The 27448-nt window shown below is 39.7% G+C and overlaps 1 protein-coding gene across 2 annotated transcripts in view; it reads right to left on the bottom strand.

Annotated features, from left to right (window-relative positions):
• Positions 1-1628: 1628 nt before the first annotated feature.
• Positions 1629-27448, bottom strand: part of LOC113025604 (lysosome membrane protein 2-like) — a 26388-nt gene continuing 568 nt past the window's right edge. The window contains exons 2-13 of one of the 2 annotated variants that reach the window (XM_026173518.1): positions 12504-12661; positions 10532-10679; positions 10158-10349; positions 9919-10010; positions 9291-9410; positions 5879-6057; positions 3851-3969; positions 3674-3747; positions 3529-3580; positions 2488-2640; positions 2302-2343; positions 1629-1989 (exon numbers count right to left, since the gene is read on the bottom strand). In XM_026173518.1, the coding sequence (XP_026029303.1) occupies positions 1879-1989; positions 2302-2343; positions 2488-2640; positions 3529-3580; positions 3674-3747; positions 3851-3969; positions 5879-6057; positions 9291-9410; positions 9919-10010; positions 10158-10349; positions 10532-10679; positions 12504-12661 (1440 nt within the window). In that variant the 3' untranslated portion in view covers positions 1629-1878. The remainder of the gene's footprint in view (positions 1990-2301; positions 2344-2487; positions 2641-3528; positions 3581-3673; positions 3748-3850; positions 3970-5878; positions 6058-9290; positions 9411-9918; positions 10011-10157; positions 10350-10531; positions 10680-12503; positions 12662-27448) is intronic. The other variant, XM_026173519.1, reaches the window with a different exon arrangement.

Below are 27448 nucleotides of genomic sequence, written 5' to 3'. Positions count from 1 at the left end.
AATCTGCCGTGGTTAAGGCTTTAGAGCTTTATAAATATTTATAAAGTTCTTACATGAAATGTCTTTAATTCAAACATTTCTACAATGACACATTTAAAAAACAACAACACAAAAAACCATAAAGCAAGGTTGGTCTTACTTTACAAATTAAAATTTCCAAAATATACAGTGTTTTGTCCGATACTCATCCCCATCACACGCTGAGAGGAATGTAAGCAGTTCGTCACTTCTTACACTGTATGTATTTACAAACAAATGCCATACTCTGAAGATTCTCAGGTATGCTGGTTTTGTTAGATATCCCTCTATGCGCCATGGATGAGCAGAAAATATTATGTGACATTTTTTTTGTAACATGAAATGCAAATGAGACATAGTAACACTGATTTATCATCCGGTATATTGTGCTTTCTCCTGCTTTAATAACTGCTTTACAGCTTCTAAGATGAGACCCCCTGAGAGTGAAATATAACACCCCAAAAAATCATTAGTTTAAGGATTTCATCACATTGCTCCCCAAATGACTTCGGTGCGCTTGTACAAGTAATCATTCCAAAAATCTGAAGTCTAAAGCAAGACAAATGAGTTTAGCCATAATGAAAGGAAGTTAACTATGTATGGAGGACCAAGACTGCCAAATTAAGAAAAAAAAAAAATCATAATTATGATTTAAATGCACTGTTGTGCCAAACATATTTGCTTTTCCAAATGAACCTCTATAAACTGTGTGTGAAGCTGGATTTTAAAAAATATGTGTTTTTATAACATGCTTAGTGCTATATTGCGCCAGTACAGAATATGACATTACTGGACTGGTTGCTGCTAATAGACTTACATTAGCTTATGTTAGCTAACTAGTGACACTCAGTAACTCAGCGGACAACAAGGACACTTAAAACAGTCTAATAAAGACAGTCTGGGAAAAGCAGTCTCTTTGGCTGCAACAATGAATGTTTCGTTAAAAAACAAAAACAACCAGAATATAATGTCCACTTTCACTCTCCATTCCTTAAGCAGTGAGTGGTTCTTTGTTGTTTGGCTAGTTGGGACCAAAACAGGAAATCTACATGTAACCCCAACCCACTCAAAAAACACAAAAATGCCAACAGAGAGATGAAATTAAATCTGATTGTAGATAAACAGAATAATTATGACAAATGTAAATAATATGGGAGGTCGGCAGGGGGTCGCTGACCAGTTTCTGGCCCGAGTGTGACTGAGGTGTCAATCACAACAACTCTACTATGGAGCCATAGTACAAAGGTAAATAATACAAACGCAAACACAATCATTTACAAATGCATTGTAAATAATGTAATAAATTCCATTAACCTTAATTTACTCATTTTTTTCCATGTCTTCTTAATTTTGGCAGTTTTGATCCTCCGTCATTTAAAGGGTGTGATTGTTTTAGAACAGGGGTCCCCAATCCCAGTCCACGAGGGCCGGTGTCCCTGCAGGTTTTAGATCTCACCCAGGGTCAACACACCTGAATCACATGATTAGTTCATTACCAGGCCTCTGGAGAACTTCAGGACATGTTGAGAAGGTAATTTATCCATTTAAATCAGCTGTGATCAATCAAGGACACATCTAAAAGCAGGGACACCGGCCCTCGCGGACTGGGATTGGGGACCCCTGTTTTAGAACCACCACAGAGCACACTCGTCATCTCTGCTTACTGGATGACTGTTTACAACTATTTTTACATAATTAGCAGCAGCTAGAAGAAGCCACTGTTGTGTTCTAAACACTGTTTGTCTGGGAATAGAGTTTAGCGCTCTCTAAGGAAACCTAAGAGCATATAATACAAGACATCTGAGACTAAAAACATATCCTCTTCACCTGAGCCCTCTATGACAGACCCCTTGCACATCCTCAAGCTTCCACGTTAGCCTTAGGTGTCAGACCAATGTAGGTTCCATTCTGGGGATCCTCCTTCTCTTTATCATTAACTGGAGAGTAAGCGGTGTCGTCTTCAGCGGACGACTGTAGAGGGACATTAAGGACATAAAGCAGCATTACAAACTAATCAGGTCTTATTACAATTTGTAAAGTTATACCTGTAATGGAAAGTGGTTGCTTCCCCTTAATCATGCCATCTCACAACAATTAAAAAGACAGGCAGTATTAATATGCAATGCATTAAGTGTACATTAGCAGAGTTATTTTAAGTCAGGTGAAACTGGTCTAGCTGTGCAATGAAAGATTAAATGAAAAAAAGGCACTTAGGTGATAAATAATAACCAAAGTAAGACAAATGAATAAATAAAGCAGATAAAATAAAGCAGCAACACTTACAGCATAAAGAGGCTTGGTAAACACAATGCGCTTAACTTCATTCTTCCCAGGAACACACAGTGAGAAACACAAGCTCGGTGTTATTAGTGTGCAATTAAGCAACTCAATGAATTGTGCAAAAATTATGACTTATTAGGAGCAGGCAAATTGTAAGTTGTTAGGACTCAGCAAGAAGCAGTCTCATACCTTCTGTTTGCGAGCCCGGCACAGGAGGATGACAAAGACCATGAGCAGAATAACACCCAGTCCCACAATGACGAGAGGGAAGTTGGACACCAAATTGCTAATCAGCAGAAGCTTCTTTAATCTCTCTGAAGACGCATCGTCAATTTCCACGCTCTGTTTATTCAGAGAGAGAGAGAGAGAGAGTAAAAGATCCATCAGAGGAAGAGGGGAATTCAGCTGAGCATACAGAAGATGAAGAAACCAATCAGTACTAATGCATCAAGGCTGAAAATGTGGGAAAATCTAGCCAGGCTTTGACTTTTGGGAACCAAATCTCCTTTTGATTATGTTGGCCTTGTCTAAATCTCTTGAAAAGAAATCCTTTTGAGACTGGATACACAGCTGAGAGATACATGTTCAGTGGAAAACACCAAATTTGCTTGGCAATGCCTAATTTGAATCAGCTGGGCTTCTTCTTATCTTAACTGGAAATCTGCACTAGTTGCTGTAATATCACCAGAAAAACACAACTTAATTGTGTTACTAAGCACTGTGTTTAGTGCTTAATCAATGCAAAACCCATCTGTCTGTCTTTTTCTAACTGCTCAATCAGTGTGAGGGGAGGAGTCCCGAGGGAGGAACCCATGCAGGCAAGCAAACATGCAAACTCCACACAGAAGAGCCCCAGCAGGCTGGTGGATTCTAAAACAGGACATTCTTGCTGTGAGGCCCATGTGAAAAAACACAAAGCTGTGTCTTTAGGGAGGTTATGGGGCAGGACTATTTCCTGGCTGGGAGACAGTTACTACTTGGACTCTCTGCTCATCGCACCCTTGTGCCAGTTACATTAGTTCAGAGCCAGGTCGCTTGTTTCCAGCTGTTTTCTATCTTTGCTCCAAGTCACACTCAGCTCAGTAAAGCTAAGCTGGACCGACATAATCATCTAACTCTCAGTAACACGTGTCTTTTTCAAAATGTTGACATACTGTTTAATTTCTTTATTGCACCTCATAATAAGGATCTAGGAGTTTCCTGTGTTTCAGCATGTGTAATATCACTTACCTCATTGAGGAACATTACAGGAAATACTGTTTCATTCAGGGATCTAGTGGTCCTGTTAAAAGTGCAGCAAAAAATATGGTTGGTAATCAAAAACAGCACCTACACGCATATGTTTAAAACAACAACAGAAGTGTGTGTTACTCACGGGAATCCAGGGATTCGCTGCATCAAGATGTTCACCTGCGCTCTTTTGTGAGCGCGTACAATCACTCCAGTGGTCTGTCAGAAAATAATGTATATAAACATAGATACACTTCAGAACTCCACCACTAGGTGGCGTAGCAGTACATCTTAATGTTTGACCCTAAGCCTGAAGACTTACCGGGTTTAGGTCTAGAAAAGTTTGGTGATGCGTCCTTTCAGGTGACAGTCCTTCAATGGCAGCCACATATTTGTTATCTGCCAGGTAGAAATGAGGAAAGGAGGCAACCACTGGCGCACCTGAGAGAAGAAATGAAAAATGTTTAATAAGACTCGAGCTCCCGCACGCCTCTGCTGCAAGGCCATCATTTCACACTAAACTGACCCAATCTAGAAAAGGAGAAAGCCTCTTCTCTTCAAAAGAAGAGAGATCAGGATCTAGATCATGTTGTCCACTGCTTGGAAGGTTAGTGGCTCGAGCCCTGGCAGCTCCCATCTGCATGCCAAGACATCCTCGGGCAAAATTTTGAACCCTGAATTGAGCGTGACTGTCTCAATGCTATATAGATACGAGGCTTGTAGTATAAAGCACTTTGAGTGCTCAAGCAGAGTAGAAAAGTCACGTGCTGTTGTTCAGATCATGTTTTATGTCTCCTATGTAAAACCTTCGAACCTCTTTCACACGACTATGGCGAATCTACACACGTTAAGCAAAGCGCCACAAAGATGACATAACTGTTGCCATTAAAGCGGCAGCACAGAAAACATTTTAATGCCCCATTTCCTTCATGTTTGAAGTCTGATCTAATCAAGGCATGACAACAATAACAAAACAGATCAAAAGGCGAAGAAGGTGGTGAGATACGATCTGACAGGGACGCAACATGTTACTTGGGGTCCAAGAAAAACAAAAACAAACAATAAATCATCACAAATGGACAATAACCCCTGTTGTGTGAGCAATTAAAGGCGGCAGCTGATATCCAGATAAAATTTCTTGTTAGTCTTTCTGAGTTCCTTCCTTATATTGTCAATGGAGGACTTCACGTTCCTACAACATCACCTCGGTCAAACTCGCAATCTTAAAGTCAAGTGATACATTTTTGGTGGGTGGCCCAAGCAAACACAAATGGTCCAACGGTGGAAAAACCATGTGTCCCCGCAGCAGCAGCGACAAAGCCAGACAGTTATGAGAGGAGGGGGGCAGTTAGAGGTGCTGATAAAGTGGGGCAGAGGTGAGAGTTTTCCTGCTCTCCTGTTTAGCAACAGACGTTTGACAAAAACATTGGACACACGCAGTCACCTGAGAGGCTGTTCACATGACAACTGGCAAGGTCAATGCGGGCGTGCTAACACACACACATACTGGTATACTTATAGAGGCCTTTATTTACTGCGCTTGTTCTTTAACTCCGGGCCATAAACACGCAATCAAATTTCTCTTTATGGCTAAACAACATTCAAAAATACTTTTACCTTTGAAGTGAACTGCAGTTGTTCCATTTGTTTTAGTGGACAACGAAAATCCTTTTGAGAACGCCAATCTGTGACGTCTGTTTTAATCTTTGGCACAGTTACATTATTCTGAAGCAAAGCACGGAGTTTTTCAAATGTATCACTTCACAACAATAAAACCTTGACGTGAGAAAAAACAGGGCTCGACGTTCACTTGCTGGAATAACTCTGTGAAACTAGTTAGAAATGGCTGCATGCTGTGACAGAAAGGTGCAGTACGGGCCATCAACTGCATTGACCATGTAAAAAATTCCATATTTTTTACTTTAAATATGTAAAAGAAATGTTGAAACCACAAGTACTGTGATTTTACAGGATGGAAAGATGAGGCACAGCTGAGCTATGAACACTGAGGTAATGCCCGGTCATATTCAAGGGCAGAATCAGGTGACAGGGCTTACCGCCCACTCTGCTACTGGGTCAGTCATGTCAGATGACGCCTGAGGTGTGGGGAGAGCTGTGTCACATGGGTATTTTAGGGGGGTATTAGCATTACAAACAAAAGAAGGACTTTATTGATATCAGTGTAGTAGCCATTAGTATTTAATGGCTACTACATTGGACATTGAGTCTAAGCAAAGCTTTTGTGTCATTATTAAAGAAATTGGAGAAAAGAATAAAATGGGTTATGTTGGTGCTGAATCATGACCGATGCATGGAAAGTTTCTGAGAGAAACTGTGCTGCGTCGATTACCTTTCCGACAGGGGCTGACTTTAAGGACGCCAGTTCCCAGGCACTCCTTTGGGGTGACGCAGAAACCCTCATTGTCCGGGTTCTCCTCTTTGCTGGCCAGGACAGAGGGTGGAGGTGTGAAGCGGTAGGCTGGGATCCCTTTCACCTCGACGTCTTTCTCAAACTCCATGTAGATGGTCCTGGAGAATAAAGCGAACAGTCACATTGCACAAAAACAAGTAACTTCACTCAGAGCACAGCATTTCATAGTGACACATGACTGCTGGAACTTTGCTGGAAATTCTCAGCATGATCGAGTGTGAACGCTGAATACTTCAAACTAATATTTTTAAGGACTGTACCTTTGGTGAGGAACTTCATAACAAGCAATGCGATCATGAGAAATGTTCTGTTATGTTATTTAAGAAAGACTGTTTGAACTAAGTAAAAGAAAAAAAACACTGCAGACTGACTTTCAGCAGAGACACAAAGAGGAAACCAGATGACTGACATTGATTTCAACAATATGCTAAAATCCTGCTGGGGCTCCTTCATCAGTAAATCTAGACTTGTAAGGGGAGCAGGGAAGACAAATAATATATTGTGGTGTTAACCTTCTGTTAGTACTGGGAGCAAAGACACTGTGAAATCTTTAAATGTGTGTGTGGTTTTTTTCCCAACATCCAAGAGAACTGAGAGCAGTTCATCCTTGCCCTGCATATCTGCAGCTTTGTCTTGTCGAGGGAATCCCAACCAGTCTTAGTGAGAACAAAGCACTCTATACAGTGTCTGCCAGCTGGTTGGGAGGGTGCAGCCCACCAATCGTGCAACAATACTGTACAGACCTTTCCCTTGACCTTCCTGGGAAAAGCCAAGTGAAAATCCTTGGCCTTATACTGCTAGGAATGAGAACTATTACAGTGTTACCATAGAAGAGCTCGACAGGGCAGTAGAAGGTCCTTAACCCATCAGCAGGACCAGTATCTGCTCCTTTGTGCACAGAGGAACGGGTTGCTACAAAATGACCTAGATTTTGAATGTCTTTGACCAAACATCAGAAACAGACTTCATGAGGGCAGTCTAAGGGCCTGAAATCCTCTAGTAGGCCCTGCGTTCATTGCCCAGCATTGTGGAGCCTGATTAGCATTTGCCATAGCATACCAGAATTGGCAGGTCTATCACAGGAGATCTGTGCTTTTCACAGATCACAGCAGGTGGAGGCATATCCATGGAGGTACATACAAACATCTACTGACCAGGCAATGCCATTAGGTGTCGGGATGAATCCTTGGAGCCACCACTCTGGTGCAGTGGTTCCTGGGTTCCTGTGAGATTATGTTTCCATCCTACGCACCTCAGATTGCACAGGAGGTCAGTGACGCCCAGGTTCAGATCTAGGAGGACATCCCCCAGGGCACCATCTGTCATCTCATTAGGAGCACGCCCCGATGTTGTCAGGCTACTACTAAGTAAACCTCTGAGTTGCTGCGTAGTTGTACATAAGCTGTACATAATTTCTTTGCTTTCATTTTTAGGGTGTCTTTAAACTCAGCGCTCTGTAGGGTTCTTGCTCGTACGTAACTTCACCAAAATGTATTTGCGATGCAATTTTGTTTGAGTGACCACTAAATACAGAATGAAGGCTTTGAAAAAGTGTCACAGGGCTGGTTAAATTAAAATGATATGAGAGAGTCTATTATTTCTGTCATTTAATATTCGTGTATTTTTGACTTTCTTTTTTCAACATTTTTTAAATGAAATAAAACCCTCTAATGAAGTCAGTAATGATGATGAGCAAAAGGATGGTGAAGCTGGTATTCGAACAATGACACATGTTACCAATTCTTTTTCTTTGTAGCTCAGCTGCCAGTTTCTGGACCGAGAGGCCACCACCCGTTTAGCTCACAGATGGGAATTCTGCTGCTATGCAGTCCCAGGTGTTCTCTTTTAACTAAACATGCGTTTTAAACACAAAGTTATGTTAAGCGAGTGACTTATACATAGGGCTGAGGATCTGTGTGAAAGGTCGTCATGTATTAATGGAGCACTTCCACTTCAAATGATTGTAGTAAGTACAATAAAGGGGGGAGGGGGCGTATTCCCTTTAGTCACAGTTACACAGACGCCATGATGACACAACCAGGCCAAGAACAAGTAGGTGAAAGTGCTTTGTAAATATTTGGTGCAGGGGTTTTTGACACACGTCCAATCAAAGTCAAAGGTGCAACCATTCCACTCTGACTTTCCAGATTGTTTCCACGCTCAACAACATGAGGAAGACGTCCGAAACAGCTTGTGCTCTCTAAAGGACAAACTCTTGCTATGAAGACTAGGGAAGCAGCACGTCTGTTTTGCAACAAACAAGGTTTGGGATTAAATTTGGTACTCGTTGCAATTCTCAGCAGTCGTCAAACTGTCTCTAAAGACATCCTGGAAATCCTGGAGGAACCATAATAAATTTCCCCAAAAGCATTAGTTGAGAACATTTCTCACAAACACTTCCAAGAGGAAATACTTGTCCTGTGCTTAGCACAAAGTAACACTTACCATCAATCATCAAGCATTAAAAGCATTTTCTTTCTCTCTCTCTCTCCTTATTTTCTGTTATTCCACAATTGTCCTTGCATTCCCTCTCTCACCCTGTCCCTGATGTTCCAGACGGAAACTCTCCTAATAAGGAAGCCTTTTCATGGTGTTTTCTGGAAAATGCCACTTAAGTGTTTCAAACAGTCCTCGTGCTTTAAGCAGAAAAGTCAACAGCAAAGAGAGGTCACCCACTGAGCTGTTAGTAAGTGATCAGGATGTTAAAATAACATACCATGTGATCCACAGGCTGTGGACATTATTTCCATACTAGATGTGAAAGCCTCCACACTGGTCTGCTTGTCATGTACCAGAAATAGAACATGCAATCCCCATGTAAAATGTCCTAAATCGGACACCAAGTGTAAACAGATAGGGGCACACAGGTCCCCATGGTAACCACATTACATGTGTTTTACTGAAAAACTCTTTAATTGAAATAACACTTTATTTTTACCACATGACTAATAAAATTAACGTCAAAGCTGATGCCCTTTCCCTCCTTTGCCAGCTACAGTAATTTTTAGCTATAGCCAAGCTCCAAGAGCAGGAAAATAAAGTCAAAACTGCAGTTCCTCTAATGGCCACTTGAGGTTCTCTCCAAAAATTAGCTTTTCCCCACAGACTTGTGATAAAAAAAGACCAACTTTACAGGAAAAAAAACATGGTCACAGAATGGAATTTTTTTTTAAAAAGGTCTGGGTTTTGCTATGTATATAGTAGCTAAAAACTAAACTAAACATTAGTACAGAAAAAATAAAAACTGGTACACAAAACTTCACCACAGTGGATAAAATGTGGTTGGCATACCACCAAAAGGGCTGGAGTGCACTGTGGTGATGAACCGTACCTGCACAGGTCTGGAGTAAAGATGTGAATGCGCTCATCCTTGTCAAGCAGGGGGTGGAAAGCACTTCCATCTGATCCAACGATGCTGTTGCTATAGTTAGATCTCCAGAAAGTCAACTCCCTACAAAACAACCAAAAAAGGCTTTTGGAATGTGCAGGCTTGTATTTAAAATCGAAAAAAAGAAAAGAAAAAAGAAAACAAATCTCATTTTCAAAATAATCCCGTCCAGTGAAAACAAATTTATCGTTTTCATCTTAATAACCATAAATTGCAGTGGTACGTTTTGATGATCAAATGTGTTTTTATCTGAAAGTCACAGTTAAAAAAAAAAAACACCCAGGAGCACAAGCGTAATTAGAGGCTCCAGGGGACCTAAGACAATAAAACTGGATAAGAAGGTTCAGTAAAGGCCATTTTTAAGGCATCAGGATATCCTGCTCTGTGCTCTGTGTTAAGGGCAAAGATCAGGATGAAGGCAGGCAGACAGTATCTCTATTACTGCCAAAAAAAGTAGAAAAAAAAAGGATTTCACAGGCTTGTTAATACAAAGGTTACCCAATAAAATTTCATCACTCTGGATGAAGACAGAGAGGGAGAGTGTGTTTGCGTGAGACTGTATCAGCACTACCTTTGGCCTTTCCATGTTTCGATCCGGCCATAATCCATGTAGTTCTGCTCTCCAGTGTGGTAGATAAATTCACCGTCGTTGCTTCCATTTTTCTAAATAAAAAAACAAACAAACATTCAAAACGTGTTTTTCAAATGTTATTTCTGGAGAAACAAAAAATCTTCAAGACTTCATGGAGGATCTGCTCTGACAACTTTCTTTTCATAGCTTTATATTACTTGTAAAGAGCTGTTACATGCCTTGTACATGAGTCCAAACACCGTCTCCACCTCAGGTTTGGTGCCAGCAACGCGAACCAGCAGAGGATCTTTGTAGCCCCAAAGCAGTTCATCCACAGTGCGTGTAGTGAACAGATCACTCTTGAGAGAGTTCATCCAGATTGAAACCATGGAGGCCTTCCAGAAACTATCTTTCACATTGTTCATGACAGCCTGGAGACAGGAACGGAAGCAGTTGTGAGGAAAAAAAATTTGAACTAATAATACGGGATAAGGTGGACAATGAGATGGAAATGAGGACACAATAAACAATGTTCAGTAACAAAGAGAACATAAAGTCCTCTTTAACCCACTTGGATTTCCACTTTCCTCTACTTTTTCAGTTCATGACTCACCCAGGCAGGGATGTTGACAGTGGTGATGTTATCCTCAGCTGGATCACCCACAGATTTCTCCCTCAGGAACACAAAGCTTTTCGTGTTATACGCGGAGACCATTTTGCCATTTGCCACCATACTTACGTTGTCCTTGTACCTGTACTCCCTGTGCAAACGCAGGAAAAGAGTGTCATTTAAAATCCCCAAACGCAGACCACATAAACGTAGCACTGCATTTGTATTTTAGCACAACATTGCAACCATTCATCCATCCCTGCATCCATTCTCTTCCACTTATCAGGGTCGTGGAGGGTACTGGAGCCTATTGTAGCTATCATAGGGCGAGAAGCGGGGAACACCCTGGACAGGTTGCCAGTGCGACGCAGGACTAACACTTATATTCACACCTATGGGCAATTTAGAATCCCCAGTTAACCTAAGTACATTAAGTGCATGTCTTTAGACAGTGGGAGAGAGAGAGAGACCCAGAGAGAACCCACACAGATACAGGGAGAACATGCAAACTCCACATAGAAAGGCTCCAGACAGTTTGGGGAGTCAAACTCAGGACCTTCTTGCTGTGAAGCAACAGTTTTATCATTCATCGTATTGAAATTAACCAACCCAAAACTGTTAAAATGACATTCTAGGAATAGATTATCTTGATACACAATGTTGGCTGTTGCAACGTTTCCGGTGCTTTAGCAGTTATCATCATTTAGGGCTTAATTGAGTGCAGGATTTTGATGACTAGTGATTAAAAACTAGCAACCCACACAAAAAAATAAAAAAGGCCTCCTGAGGAAAAGACAAGACGAAAGTAATATATCGCAAAGAGGAAGCAGAAAAGCAGAAGGCCACATGACACAGCCTGAGAGTTATGACCTGTGGCCCAGCTTAGAAAACCTAAGCAAAAATTCAACATGCACAGTATATGGCAACACAGTAGTAGTGGTATTATATATATTTAATATGTTTTATACTATCACAATTGCCAAATTTTACAGCATTAATAAACCATGTTTATAGCCAGAAAAAATAAGCCTTTATAGAAGTGCCTAAAAATCTGAATTCAAACTGTAGCCCTCCAGATGGCGATAGCTGTAATTGCAAAAAGATTTACAGTCCCAGATAAGACAAACCTCTATAAACACTTTCATGGTAAGGTTACGGACTCACACAATCATTTTGAATAATACAGAATACTAGGGGTGCAACGATACACAAAATTCACGGTTAGGTTAGGTACTTTGGTGTCACGGTTCGATATTTTTTCGATATAGAAAAAAAATGTTTACGCCTTTTTAATTTGTCATTTATTAAAATTATAAATATATATTTTAACTCAAAAGTACAGTTTTTAAATTTAATGTTGCTGAAACAACAAAGTAATAAAAAAATTAATCTATCTGATCAAGAAATCACTCATCTTTGGAAAAGAGAGTTTATTACAGAGAAATGGCTCTTTCCAAATTAAAAGCTATACTATACGCTTCTTCTGGGGTATACTCTCAGCAGCATATTAAACATATCAGGTCCCCATAAGGAGAATCACGTGCTAACAGCTGTCTAACTCGGGTAAAGTTTGTAGCATGCGTGCTTGTTGTTTTTGTCTGCTTCCACTTGTCTTTGCACTAGAATGATGTCGGCGTAAATGTGCAGTCATATTCATTATGTTTCCACTAGTGCTGTCAGCGTTAATCTGAAATGACGTTAACGCCACAACACGGAAAATCTCCGTTAACGAAAAATCTCCGTTTTCAAAAATACCCGTGTACGTGTGGACGTAGCCTGAGTCAAAAAGGTACTTGTCATGTCCCCGTGGCTACATCCATCTTTTATTTACAGTCTCTACCCAGAGCACATTTACCAGATTGTGTGATTTCAGTGATTTCTTAGAAGACTTTTTTTTTTTTACACTCACCATAAACATCTGTTTGCTAACATTCATGTCAACAAGAAGTTGACAAGTTCTGCTCCTGCTTCTTACCTGTACGTGTAGGGTCCAATCTGTTTAACTTCTGGCTTTGTCCCTGCAAGAAACTCTTTTGGATTGGTCATATTGAAGAAGTAAAACTGCATGTAGACAGGAGGGGGAGGTTTTTTCCATGAGTCAAACACGCGGCTGCCCTCTACCAACACAATCTCCTGTTGAGACATAAGAAACACTTTTTAGTTGAAAACTCATCATCATATATAATTCAAACTCACAAATATGGTTGTGAAAAGCAAATCTTTTGGGAGTAATTAATATAAAAACGCTGACTGCACATTTTACATACTGCATTAAAACATTTTTCTCTTCAATATGGAGTTTGACATCATTTTTTTTTATGTGGTTTTCAGGTGATTTCCTGCACAAAGTGGAAACTTTTGCAACAGCCAACACATTTTGAACATGAAGTTTCCACAATGTGCTCCTAGTAAAAACAAATAGTAACAACAAATCATCCGTAGGGGGTCGTGGAGGGGAGATGCTGTCTGAGCGGCAAAAACAAGAACACTGACTGCACACATGAATGGTATGAGGGGAGGCCCTTCCACTGCTCCAATTGTTAGCGGTTGCCTGTGGCAACAGGCAGTTGGGGGAGAGCCGCTAACCGATCATGTGATGCAGAAAGCTGGATGCACACTGTTTATGCAGAACTCCAGCCTTAATGAACTGAGCCACATTCCTCAGTACTGAGCCCTTATGAGGCCCTGGAGGTGGAACACAGGCAACTATCCTGCTTCATTCTCACAGCAAACGTCATTGCCTGCGGACAACGATGCTCTGGCTGGTAGCAGGAACATTTTGAGATACTGGCAAAGAAAGAGGCAAAAAACTGAAGGCTCTGAGAGGATTAGCATTTCTTTCAAGAGAACATTAAGAGAAAATCTCACTCTGGCCTAATTGTGTCAGATTTATCTTAAAGTTAATAGCTGGAGAAATAGGTCCAGAACTGCTCGATGCTTTAGGGGAATACTCACCCCCTCTTACTCCTCCCCCCTCTTCCTCTGCGGTCCCCTCTACTTGATCAGAGACAAAGGTTTAGCTGAGTGGCCAAGGACAATAAAGCTGTCACCTTAGATTGAGGAAGGGAGAGCGTGGTCTTTCTGTGATCTTATTTCATGCTTTGAACAATCAATAGGGTAAACCTCCCAGCATGGCACTTAAAATACATGGAAAACAGGAACAGAAAAAACCCTCTTATCTCAGTATCTACCACTGCTTTCCTTACACCACTCCCCATATGAAAACACATGCAGCAGGTGATTACATAAATACACTTAAAGCTAGTGCTTTGATGTGCAGACATTCACATACATAGATGTGAACAACACTGGGCACAGCAAGAGGCCACAGTATTCATTAAGTCCTCCAGTCATGGTGCACAGGCTTTGTAGGCTCTAAATGGGTTTGCCTCAGTAGTGGTTAAAAGATTCAACAAAGCCAAACAAAGAACTGTAGACCAGCCCTGATATTATTTAAACCATCGAGACTATATCAAGGTCCATTTAGTTTTCTATTGTCCATAAAACCCACTTGCAATCAAACTGCAGAAGTGAAGAATTATGGTTTGGCACAAACACAACCAAAGGATGGAAGTTTGACTTTGGGACAATCCTGCAACTTAAATCTTAGTATAATGATTTCAGTATATGTGTGTATACATATCTATATATTTTCTTCTGAATGGGTGGGCCAATCTGAGCAAAACTTTGCACAGTAGTGATGGGATTTCCAGCTCTTTTTAGAGAACCGGCTCTTTCGGCTTGGCTCACTAAAAAGAGCCGGCTCTTTCGGCTCTGAACCGGCTCTTCAGGTTGTTTTGTTGCTTTAATTAATTTATTAGTAACAATAATATAAAATTATGCACAAAAGGAATTACTAATGTAAAAAAAGAAAGTGGTTTTATTTATATATGTTTATATATAAATATATGCGGTGGCCCCTAGAGACAAAGCACGTACAAACTCCAAAAAGCACATACAAACTCCAAAACACATTTCTAGCATGAACTGAACTTCCAAAACAGAGCTACCTAGATCACTTAAATTACACAATTAAAAGCATGAAAGCATATGTGTATTGTTTGTGTATTTATACACAAGCATTCATATATAGTCAAATAATAAAAAAAAAAAAAAGTTCATTTACCTGTTATTACCACACACCAAATCCGGTCGTTGGTACTTGCTGGCTTGTGTAGCCACAAGATAACAAAGGCTCAACACTGCGCCCAGCATCCTGGAGCACTTCTGTTGTCTTTTGTACGTGTTTTAGTTTTATGTGCTTCTGAGTTTTTACGTGTGTTGGAGCTATTTGTTCTTTATTTTTGTTTTTGTTCTTATTTTTGAAATTAGTTAAAGTTTGTTGTTAGTTTACTTATATTTTGGGGTTTATTTGTCGGTTAATATTTTGTTTTAAATGATTTGTTTTGTTTGTTGTTATTTTGTTAAATTAGTCAGTAAGAGCTGCAGGGCCATTTTGTTTCTATAAATAAAGAGACTGGTATAGGACCAGCATGCATTGGGGTGGGCCTATGGTTTTTTACCAGAGCAGGAGAAGCAGTAGGAAGGATCTTGTTATTGCTTGCCAAATGGATAAATAAACCAAAACCAAAACTCTCAACTAAAAGGTTTGGACAATGGACTTCTTTTGCCTGCGTACGAAATATTACCTCAGTGCAGCAGTGGCTTGTGGACTTTAAGTTGTGGGACGTTTGATCATACAAAAGTAAAGGAATTGCCACTACACAAAGTAAAAACCTTCCCGTGGACAAAGGAATAATCCTTCATTAATGGATATAAGGATTTCAAGGATCACCGTCGAACTCGAATAAAAGTTATTGGATCGTCTGGTGAGTAATCCAGACGGATTTGATGTTGAAGCCTGGATCAACATGTCACTCGTTCGTCAAAGCTGGTGAGTGATAATATTGTTTAAGCCGTAAAGGAAAACGGTGAAACTATTGGAGTTTAAAGACATAATTTCACTACAAAGACTGATGAACTGAGTTTTGACGTACTAAATTGGTGCATAATTGGATCGCTAATTGAAACATGCCAACGCCCTCTGTGGAAATGTTTGTCCGCTGCAAAAGACAGGTAAATGGATGTCATGTTTGTACTTTAGGCTATGGACTCTCAGTGTGCTGTGCATCTTTATAAAGTTTGAAATAATCCAAGAGGACAATAAAAATGTCGGATATTAAGAGTAAACGAGAGGATGACACTGAGATGCAAGCAGAGAAAAGAAGCGTTAAATTTACGCCAAAAGGTTTGGATTTGTATATAAAGACATGCCAAGAAAAGCGCAGTTCAATGTGTAAGCAAGCATCTAAGTACATGGGGAAAATTTCCGCTTTAATGACCTCACATGAAAACGTTAAGGAAGTGTCTTCTGAATTTGGGAAGTTTATTAAATGCTATCAAGATGCAAACGCTTTGCAAGAATCCTTTTTAAGTTTGCCACTGCCAGAAGATGAAGTGAAAAGGCAAGTTGCACATTTTCAGTCGAAGGTGACAGCATTCTCTGTTTTATGGACAAAGTAAAGGTTTGGTTGCAGGAGGCGGGCGAGCCGTATACTGAACAAAACAATACTGTTCGCAATGATAAAGCTGTTGAAAGTTTGGATGAAATAAAACCTGAAGACAGTGTCTCTAATATCTCAAGTGTAAAACCACCTTCAAAAACCTTGTCACAGCAAAGTCGAATTTCATCAACATCTTCCGCATGCATTAAAGCTGCGGCTGACAAGGCAGCGCTCATGGAGCGACTGGCTGCATTAAAGAAAAAACATTCTATCGAAGCGCAAGAGGAAAAACTGAGAAAAGAAAAGGAGAAACTGAGAAAAGAAAAGGAGAAATTATACTTGGAAACAGAGCTGGCAGCAACCAATGCAAAGCTTCGTGTCTTAAAAATAAATTCAGTTTGTAGCTCTGAGCATTCTGATGGCATGAACTCTTATTTTGAAAGAGGGCACGTACAAGAAGCGCCTAGTTTAAATCCTTGTGCCGATACATTTGTTCCAACATCAAGAGATTACTCTGGTATAAATTCTGCATCTGAATCACAAGTAATCGTACCTAGACAAAGTCAAACCCAACATCAGGTTGATGATTCAGCTCAAGTGACGCAGCAAACACAGCCTCAGTCTCCTACTTTGACTGGGAACTGCACGAAGGAGATTGTAAATATTATGCAAAAACAAAATGACATCACTACTTTGCTTGTAAAACAAAACTTATCTTCTGTCCTCCCCGCCAGAAACATCCCTGTGTTTGATGGAGACCCTTTACAGTACAGATCATTTATGAATGCCTTTGAAAATGGAGTGGAAGCTAAAACTGATAACTGGAGCGACTGTTTGCATTTTTTAGAGCAGTTCACTAGGGGGCAGCCTAGAGATTTGGTGCATAGTTGTCAGCATTTACCACCTGAGCAGGGCTATTCCACAGACAAAGATCTTCTTGAAGAACATTTTGGGAACGAAAATAAAATTGCCTCTGCATATATGGAGAGGATTGTGAGTTGGGTACCTATTAAAAGTGAGGATGTGAAAGGTCTACAGTCATTCTCTCTTTTTCTTCAAGGATGTTCGAATCTAATGCAGCAAGTTGTTTATATGAAGGAGTTGGATTTGCCCTCAAATATGAGAATGGTTGTTATGAAACTTCCATACAAATTGAGGGAAAAATGGAGAGTTGTTGCCTATGAACTGCAGGAACAAAATGGTTACAGAGCAGTATTCACTGATCTGGTTACCTTTATAATAAAACAGGTAAAAGTAGCATCAGATCCAGTGTTTGGCAACATACAAGACTCACAATCTGGAAGCAGCTTTAAAGCTTCAAGTTCTACCAAGCAAAGAAAAAAGGGAAGTAGTTTTGCCACTAATGTCAGTACAGTGCCAGGAATCAAAACTCAATCAACTGGAAGCAGAACAACTTCCGCCGTTCTGCATAGTTGTTTGTTTTGTTCACACAGCAACCATTTACTAGAGAATTGTAAGCAGTTTAAAGCTAAAACGCATCAGGATAAGTTGACTTTTATCAAGGAAAGGGGAATTTGTTTTGGTTGTTTAAAAGTTGGTCACACAAGCAAAGACTGTAGGAGTCGTTTGGATTGCGACGTGTGTCACCAAAGGCACCCAGGGGTTCTTCATATACAGCGGGGAAAATAAGTATTTGACACATCAGCATTTTTATCAGTAAGGGGATTTCCAAGTGGACCATTGACACAACATTTCCACCAGATGTTGCCATCAAGCCAAATATTGACGTCATACAAACAAATCAGAACATATAAGTATACAAGTTAAACCACAATAAATAAAGTGAAATGACACAGGGAATAAGTATTGAATACATGGAGATAACAAGGGGCAAAATGACATAGAAAGCCAGGAGATCACCTGAAATCTGTCAGTATTGATAGAGAAATCCTGTCCCCTATCAGTACCAATTGATATCAGCTGCTTTAGTCCTAATTGATGGCCTATAAAGGCTCCTCATTACCCAGAAGGCACACAGGAAAGACTTCATGATGGGTAAAAGCAAAGAACTCTCTCAAGATCTTCGTAATCTTATCGTTGAAAAGCATTTTGATGGGAATGGTTATAGGTGCATTTCCAGAATGCTGAATGTTCCTGTGAGCACTGTGGGGGCCATTATCCGGAAATGGAAAGTGCATCAGTTCACCATAAACCTGCCACGATCAGGTGCTCCACGCAAGATCCCTGTCCGAGGAGTCCAAAGAATAATCAGGAGGGTTCTCCAAGAGCCAAGAACCACTCGGACAGAACTTCAGGAAGACCTTGCATCAGCAGGTACTGTTGTTTCAAAGAAAACTATAAGCAATGCACTGAACCGCCATGGCATCCATGCACGCTCACCACGCAAGACTCCATTGCTGAACAAAAAGCATGTCAAGGCTCGGTTAAAATTTGCGCAACAGCATTTGGAGAAGCCTGTGGATTATTGGACGACTATAGTATGGTCAGATGAAAGCAAAATTGAACTTTTTGGCAGTCATTCTACACACCATGTTTGGAGAAGAAATGGCACTGCTCACCACCCCAAGAACACCATACCAACAGTCAAGTTTGGGGGTGGAAGCATCATGGTTTGGGGCTGCTTTTCAGCAAGGGGTACTGGCAGACTTCATATTATTGAAGGCAGGATGAATGGAGAGATGTACCGGGACATTCTGGATAAAAATCTGCTGCCATCTACCAGGAAGCTAAAAATGAAAAGAGGGTGGACATTTCAGCAAGACAATGATCCCAAACACAAGGCCAAGGAAACAATGAAGTGGTTTCAAAGAAAGAAAATCAAGTTGCTTGAATGGCCCAGTCAATCACCTGACCTAAATCCCATAGAAAATCTATGGAGAGAACTGAAGATTAAAGTTCATAAAAGAGGCCCAAGGAACCTTCAAGATTTAAAGACCGTTTGTGTGGAAGAATGGGCCAAATCACTCCTGAGCAATGCAGACGACTGGTCTATCCATACAAGAGGCGTCTAGAAGCTGTAATCACCAACAAAGGCTTTTCTACAAAGTATTGAATAAAGTGTGTTCAATACTTATTCCCTGTGTCATTTCACTTTATTTATTATGGTTTAACTTGTATACTTATATGTTCTGATTTGATTGTATGACTTCAATATTTGGCTTGATGGCAACATCTGGTGGAAATGTTGTGTCAATAGTCCACTTGGAAATCCCCTTACTGATAAAAATGCTGATGTGTCAAATACTTATTTTCCCCGCTGTAGCTCCATTCACAAATGTTGGAGTGGACTATTTTGGACCTATAAGTGTTAAAAGAGGACGAAGTCTCCTTAAAAGGTATGGAGTTCTTTTTACTTGTTTCACCAGTCGTGCAGTACATCTGGAGATTGCATGTACACTTGATACAGACTCTTGTATAAATGCTGTGAGGAGGTTCATCTGTAGACGAGGCCCAGTTTCGACCATCAGATCTGATAATGCTACAAATTTTGTTGGGGCGAATCGAGAGTTGAAAGAAAGTTTGACTGAGCTGGACCATGCCAAAATTCAAAAGGCTTTTGTTCAGGATGGCATGAAATGGAACTTCAACATCCCAGCAGCTTCTCACCAAGGCGGTGTGTGGGAGCGTCTCATTCGTTCAGTAAAGAATATTTTAGCCTCAGTTCTTAAGGAGCAAGTTCTGGATGATGAAGGACTCCACACAGTCTTCTGTGAGGTTGAAGCTATAATGAACGACAGACCCATTACTAAAGTTTCAGATGACTCAAATGATCTTGAAGCACTGACACCCAATCACTTGTTGTTGCTGAAAAATAAACCAGTTTTTCCACCAGGACTGTTTCATCCAAGTGATTTGCATGTCAGGAAAAGGTGGAAACAGGTACAGTACATGGCAGAGTTGTTCTGGAAGAGATGGCTTTCTGAGTACCTACCTTTGATGCAAGAAAGACAAAAATGGATGAGGACTAAAAGATGTCTTATACCTGGAGATGTTGTTTTAATTGCAGACGCTACAGCTCCAAGAGGATCATGGATGATGGCGAAAGTCTTAAATGTAAACCAGGATGCAAAAGGCTTGGTGCGTTCTGTGAGACTACAAACAAGGACCAGTGTTTTGGAAAGGCCAGTGACAAAACTTATTTTGCTACTGGAAGCCTCATCGTGAAGAAAATCCTCAATGAAAATTAAGGATTTGTTTAAGGGAATAGCTCCTCCTTTTGGGACTTTAAAGTAATTGTGATTGTATGCACAATTAGGGGCCGGAGTGTTGGAGATATTTGTTCTTTATTTTTGTTTTTGTTCTTATTTTTGAAATTAGTTAAAGTTTGTTGTTAGTTTACTTATATTTTGGGGTTTATTTGTCGGTTAATATTTTGTTTTAAATGATTTGTTTTGTTTGTTGTTATTTTGTTAAATTAGTCAGTAAGAGCTGTAGGGCCATTTTGTTTCTATAAATAAAGAGACTGGTATAGGACCAGCATGCATTGGGGTGGGCCTATGGTTTTTTACCAGAGCAGGAGAAGCAGTAGGAAGGATCTTGTTATTGCTTGCCAAATGGATAAATAAACCAAAACCAAAACTCTCAACTAAAAGGTTTGGACAATGGACTTCTTTTGCCTGCGTACGAAATATTACCTCAGTGCAGCAGTGGCTTGTGGACTTTAAGTTGTGGGACGTTTGATCATACAAAAGTAAAGGAATTGCCACTACAACGTGTTTTGGAGTTTTTACGTGTTTTTACGTGTTTTGGAGTTTGTACGTGCTTCAGGGTTTGTACGTGATTTGTCTGTAGGGGCCACCGTAAATATACTTTTATTTATTCACTCCACATAAAATGTAATAAATAAATCATATAATACAAAAATCAACTATTCACATTTCAACTTTTAACTATTTAAATTTTCAGCTTTTTCCTTTTACAAATTTAAAGTGAAACAACACAAAACACTGCAAACCACAACACAATTAAATATAAATTAAAATATGAAAACAAAAAGAACATGCACATTCTCTGTCATATAGGCTTGCATGAATAAACTTTCTGTATCCTTTATCATCCGCAACTGAAAATAGTTGTGGGATGAGTACTATACCTTTCTAATGTGCTGTTGTTATCCCTGGCTCCCTCCTGCTCAGTGTTGCCAGCTCCTCAGTAAGGAAAATCGCTATTGGTTGTCCTAAAAGTCGCTAGAAGTCGCTAAATGACGTCATCGCCTAATTTGCATAATTGGTCATGCTAATCTAATTGTAACCTATGTTGTTGGAGAGAGAAATAACATCGTGGAAGAGACATAAAGTGAGTAAAAAACGTCCTAAATGCATTTAGAGTTTATTTAGAACTACAAATTAAATTTCTTTTAGCAATTATTGTTTTTTTAATGTCACAATTCCAACCCTGCTCCTTTACCCGGGCCTGGACTGGCAAAAGTGACCCGAAATAAGCACTCTGGTGGAGTTACTTTGTGTGTGTGTGTTTATAAGTAGTTTTAAACCTTGTGATCCACAAAACAGCATAAGAGTAAAAGAGTAAAAGAAGAACTGACTGTGTTACAGCACCCGCTGCTTGTTGAGAGTAAAAGCGATACACGTTTTCACGTCTTTTTTTAGCGACTTTTTTTAAAAAAAAAAGTATGAGTATGACCTTAGCGACTTTTTTTTTTAAAAAGTCGCGACTTTTTAAAAAAAAAAAGTCGCTAAGGTGTCTGAAAACTCGCTAAATATAGCGACAAAGTCGCTAAGTTGGCAACACTGCTCCTGCTCTGTTCCTGTGCTACTGAGTGTAACTACCGCCCCTCCCCCCTCTTCCCAGCGTAAAGCACAAGGCTCGCACGAGTGAAGCGGAAAAAAGTGCGAGCGGGTGAGAGAAAAAAAAAAAAAAAAAAAGAAAAACGGCTCGTGATAAGGAGCTGGCTGCTCTAACAGCCATTTCATTCGCTACCGACCCATCACTATTGCACAGACATCATCACACATACAGCAATTACTAACATCCATGCATTTTAAATTTATATTCATAAATTAAATTTAAATCATATTTTTGTATATATTAATTAATTTCATCATCCCACTGCGAATTCAATGTTACATTCACCGTTTACATTCGTTTCACGTGTCACGTACATAGCTTTATACTCACAAATATTTCTATCCGGGACAGAATTTTGTTTGGCTCAACACTAAATATATCGAATTAAGAATTCAAAATAAAGCAGTGATCACAGGCGTAAAGCTTAAAGGGCGACAATTCATTCCAGTAAAGCTGAAGACATTTTTGATGACCGTGCAACACGTACCTCTAAATTTTATGTAAAACTTGTGGAAGGAAGCATCGTGGTGGTGCAGAATTAAATATTTATGTTTAAATTCTTAAGTGAAAGATTTTCCCCTCACACTGCAAAGAGGTTGACGAGGTTTACATGAGCATGACTAACAAGTTGGCCACAACATTTCCCTAAGTTAATATACAAATAAGCTTATTTTACTTGCAAGTTTGTGCACCTTCACCAGCTTTATTAAGCAGGTTAACATTTTCAAAATAAAACCACTAAGCAAAAGAAAGTCCAGAGACGAGACAGTAGTCAGAAACTATAGTGAAGATGGTAATGATGGTGAAATTTCCTTTCAGGAATCAGTCATTTTTCATTATCACTTCACCAGTGGGTCACTTATACTGACCCTGGTTGACTCACATATGAGCTGAGAGACTGCCAGCCAGTTTCCCAATAAATCTTTCAACCTGAAAGAGGCTTAGCACACAAAGAGAGTCTACTGCTGGGAGGGTATCCATGGGAAGAGACCCTTCATGCTGGTGCAATGTGGAAAAGGCAGTAACTTGACACAGCTGAAATATATCATATTGCCAAACTAGCAGATAACTGAGTATGTCTCCATGTGAGTTAAATGCTTGTGTCACTCCCACAGATACATTCTTCTTTCCAGTTTCCACTTAAAAATGAAACTTGATATCTTCTCCAGCCATTTTATTAACAAACATCTATCTACTTGCTTGAACAAGTGAAGAAGAATTCTTTTATGAAACATGGTGTACTTTGCAAAACTTTCATTTCTTGTTTTAACAGGACTTGATATGAATTAATGTGACCATTAAAGCCACAACAATGATCATATATAGCAACTCCTGGGTAAATTCCAGAGTGTTCATCTGGGAAAATGCAAACATTTTCATTTTGAGCTTGAACACTTACATATGAACATGTGTTTACATAAACAATCCGGTCCAAAATCGGATTAATTAATTTTAATTTGTTTAATTTGTTTCCAAAACCCCGCAGTCAGGACATGCTATATTGTATTTAGATAGAAGCTAGCGAGCTAACTTCCTGTTAACTTATAACTCCGTTAAATGTCATAAATTCCGTTTTCATGGATGCCTGGATGTTAAACTCAATTGTTACACCTGGTAGAGCAGAACGCTGATCATTTTATTAAAGATGGAAGACTTTAGACTGTTTTTCAACTCTCAGTAATGCCACAGTGATCGTTTGATATATGGACCTGCAGCGGAGTTCAGGCCCAGACACGGCTAGTGACGTCAGACTGAACAACCGGATAAGTTATAAAAATTACTGCTCCAACCTCTACACATATTTCATCTTAGCAAACCATAGTTGATTTGGACATCTACTTTATGCAAGACACAAAGACATTTTTTCAACTACTTTTTACAGACAGATTACTTCACTTTCAGTCCAGTAATGCCAGAGGGTAAGAAGCTCACTTGAGTTATGTCACCTCGATACATCTTTTATATATATATATAAATCTTGCTTTAAGTTTGTATCTGTCTTGTGTGAAACTTGTATGAAAAGCATACAGTCAAACAAACAAACAAACAGATATTGCAGACATAAACAAAAAGGCTAATCCAAAAGAAGAAGCCACTGCTCCAAAAACTGCCAAAAATACCCCCGATAAAGATTTCCTGTTCTTGAGAAATGTCCTTGGGTATGACGAAACTGTTTGGTCATGCACAACCCCAACCCAAGCGAAGTTTACAAGTTTACAAGAAAAATATCACATTACTTTACAGAAAAAAATACTTCACACTTCACTAAATACTTTTTTTCTTATGCAGGCTAAAAATATGGGTATATAAGTGGAAGCTACAAACCATGAACCAGAGAGATGAAGCTTGTTGTAAAACGGGTCTTTCAAATGGAAACTAATCTGAACTCTAAAGATTGTAACCAAAGACTAGGGTTGTCAAAATGCTATCATCTCAAGCTTAGTATTGATATTGATAACGAATACTGATCTGTGCAAATGTTTGTAGGAATAACCTCTGTTACCCTCATGTGCTTCTGGTTAATTTGCATCACATTTTTGTTGCAGATTAAATATTTTTTAAGGTAGACTTCTACCCTTTCTATCTGGCTGCTGGTAGAGTTTTCTTAACTTTAATCAGGAACTTTAAGACAACGATATCACATTTAAGACAAATAACTATTTATATTATATACGGACAGGACCATTAACATTTGCTGCCTACTTCTCTCCCAGTTTAATAGAGTGGTTTTATTTTTCATCATTTCTGCTCGCTGCTATATTAATGATAAATAATAGCTAATGTTTATGATGCTTCACCAAGTTTTTTTTGCTGCTCTTCATGTATTTATCTGCTAGCGAAAGCGAGGGCTGTGCCCCTGCTTGTCTGGGTGTGGTTGTCAAGTTATGTGTCAGATAAAGGAGGTGATGATGACACTGGTTGGCATCAATATTGCTGGAAATGACTGGTGCATCAGTAATTGTTTTTAGTATCAATTAATATCTGAGTAGCAACATTATGTTATGTGTGTTGACCTTGTACCTTGTTAACCAGCATACTCTGCAACTTCTCTGTTTGGAAAACATGCTTGATAGAGCACAATCACAAAACTCAGCTGATCCAAGCAGAGTTTGTGCACTGTGTAAAAGGGAGTAACCCAAATTGTGCTCTGACAATAAAACAAGAATATTTAAACTATAGTACACACTACAAGTAGGGTTGCCACGATTAGTCGACTAGTCACGATTACGTCGACTATCAAAATCGTCGACGACTGATTTAATAGTCGATGCGTCGTTTGAAGCTTTGTAAGATCACAAAAGACGCAGGAATGAGTAGTAGGATTAAGAGTGTAATAACGGACTGAAACAGAAGATGGCAGCACTGCATGTACAAGGATGCCAGCTGCCGTTAAACCCCGAGAAGAAGAAGAAGCTGTGTCCAGAATTCATAGCGCAGCCCTGCTCAGTTTCCAACAATGGCGGCAGCTAGTTAGTTTTAATAATACTCTTATTATTCTTTCTGGGTCACAAAATAAACTTTTAACATATTTTTCAGGCGAGAATGTAGCTGTGTAACCTCAAATATCTGCTCAGTTTATCAGGACACCACATTATTATCAAAATCGCTCCGACGCCTGTTACCGCCACTAGCTCGTTAGCGAGCCGGGGGCAAGGCTCACTAGCGCGTGAGAACACCCGGACTCGGTGCAAATCGTTTTCAAACCCACCGCCGTCTTTAGCTACTCAGGTTAAACATATATAAGTCACTTAGATAACTAAAAATGTTATTGTTTGGCTTTTTTTTTGTATTTTATTTGTTCCTGAGTAAATCGGTTTGGCTGAGATTCAAAGTTATATTTTTTACACAGCTGAATAAACGTCAAGCAGACAGCTGATTATCAGAAGTGTGGAGATGCTCGAGAATATACTCCAGTGTCCCATTATATTTTAGATAGGCAAGGAGTTTATTAAACTTCACAGGAACCCACAAACACAGGTGGAAAACGTCCTCTCAGCACTGACAACACATACACTGCATTTATAGAAAGTTCTATAAATAAGTAAATTAATTATGTAAACACTTCCCCCCATGGATATGTCTCCCCAGACCATAACTATCCCACCACCAAACTAGAGATGCTGAATGTTCTGTGCAGCTTCTCCTCCTTCTCACATGTACTGAAGGTGAACCTTGCTCTCAACTGTGGAAATCAGACAGTACCAGTGATGGACCTGCCAATTCTGGTAATGATCAGGCACCACAGTGCCAGGTGGTGAGCACAGGACCCACTAAAAGGACCCACCTTCATAAAGTCTGTTGCTGATTGTTTTGTCAGAGACAGTCACACCAGTGGCCTGCTGGTGGTCATATTGTAGGTAATCTGGCAGTGCTGAAACTGTCCCTCCTTGCACGAAGGAGCAGATACTGGTCCTGCTGATGGGTTAAGGACCTTCCAGCTTATCTAGATTCAAGCTCTCTCTCCTACAGTAACAGCCTGTCTCCTGGAATCTCCTACTCCTAATGCTCTTGAGAGTGTGCTGGGAGACACAGCAAACCTTCTGGCAATGGTACGTATTGATGTGCCATCCTGGAGGAGTTTGACTAGCTGTGCAACATCTGTAGGGTCATCATATCACCTCAAGCTACCAGTAGTGACACTGACTCTAGCCAAATGCCAAAGTAGTGAAAAAACTGTCAGAAAAGATGAGGAGGTAAATGTCTGTTTCCTCCACGTGTGAAACCATTCCTGTTTTGGAGGTTGTCTCATTGTTACCCCTCTAGTGCATCTGTTGTTAATTTCATGAACACCAAAGCAGCTGAAACTGATTAACAACCCCCTTTGCTACTTAACTGATTGCTATACTCTGACTTAAACATTTTCCTTTAACTTTTTTGACCAGCGTAAACTGTAGTTAGCATAGTTAGATTAGCTAATATCAGAACCAACTCCATGAATTCCACATTTGTCACTGCCATGACAAACAAAGTAGGAAGATTTAACATTAAAAACAGAACGCTAAAAATGATACCGGGAACTACAAAAGGTATTCATTATTATTTTTCCACATATTACTAATTTAATCTTTAATATCCCCACTAAGGGCATTAATCATCACTGGCAACAGTCGTTGATGGCCAAAGGTGGGACTGATTTTACTCGGCAAACACACAAAGGCGGATAGTAAAACTTTGTAGGCCAGTCCACAGCACATAACTAATTCTGAAGAATTAGCGCCATGACGTCCATTAGCTTTGCATGGCAGTTCCATATTAGCATATTAATTGCAAGTTATCCAAACTTGCTCTATCTTACCCATTGCACTGGTGTGGGATGTTGAAACAGAGTTTACACAGCTAATATTTTAGTTTAGAGTGGCTGCGGCATCTTAACTTGTTACACTTAATTTAAAGTCAATGAAAAGTTATGTTGTTACGTTTAAGTTGACTTCTTATCTTGTGTGGACAAGAAAGTAACTTGTTTGCACAAGAGGAGTGACTTGTTGGGACAAGATATACATATCACAATATAAGAGATCAATAGGAATTTCTTTAGATCAGTCATTTCCTAGGAAGAAGTATTTATAGTCATGTGTGTGCTCATGGAACTGGGACTGAGGCTATGTAACTGTAGAGAAGAGAAAGTGCT

Source organism: Astatotilapia calliptera, chromosome 7 (genome assembly GCF_900246225.1).
Source record: "Astatotilapia calliptera chromosome 7, fAstCal1.2, whole genome shotgun sequence".
NCBI classification, from domain to species: domain Eukaryota; kingdom Metazoa; phylum Chordata; class Actinopteri; order Cichliformes; family Cichlidae; genus Astatotilapia; species Astatotilapia calliptera.
Note: the sequence above shows the minus strand (reverse complement) of the source record. Positions and strands in the feature narration are given on the sequence as shown.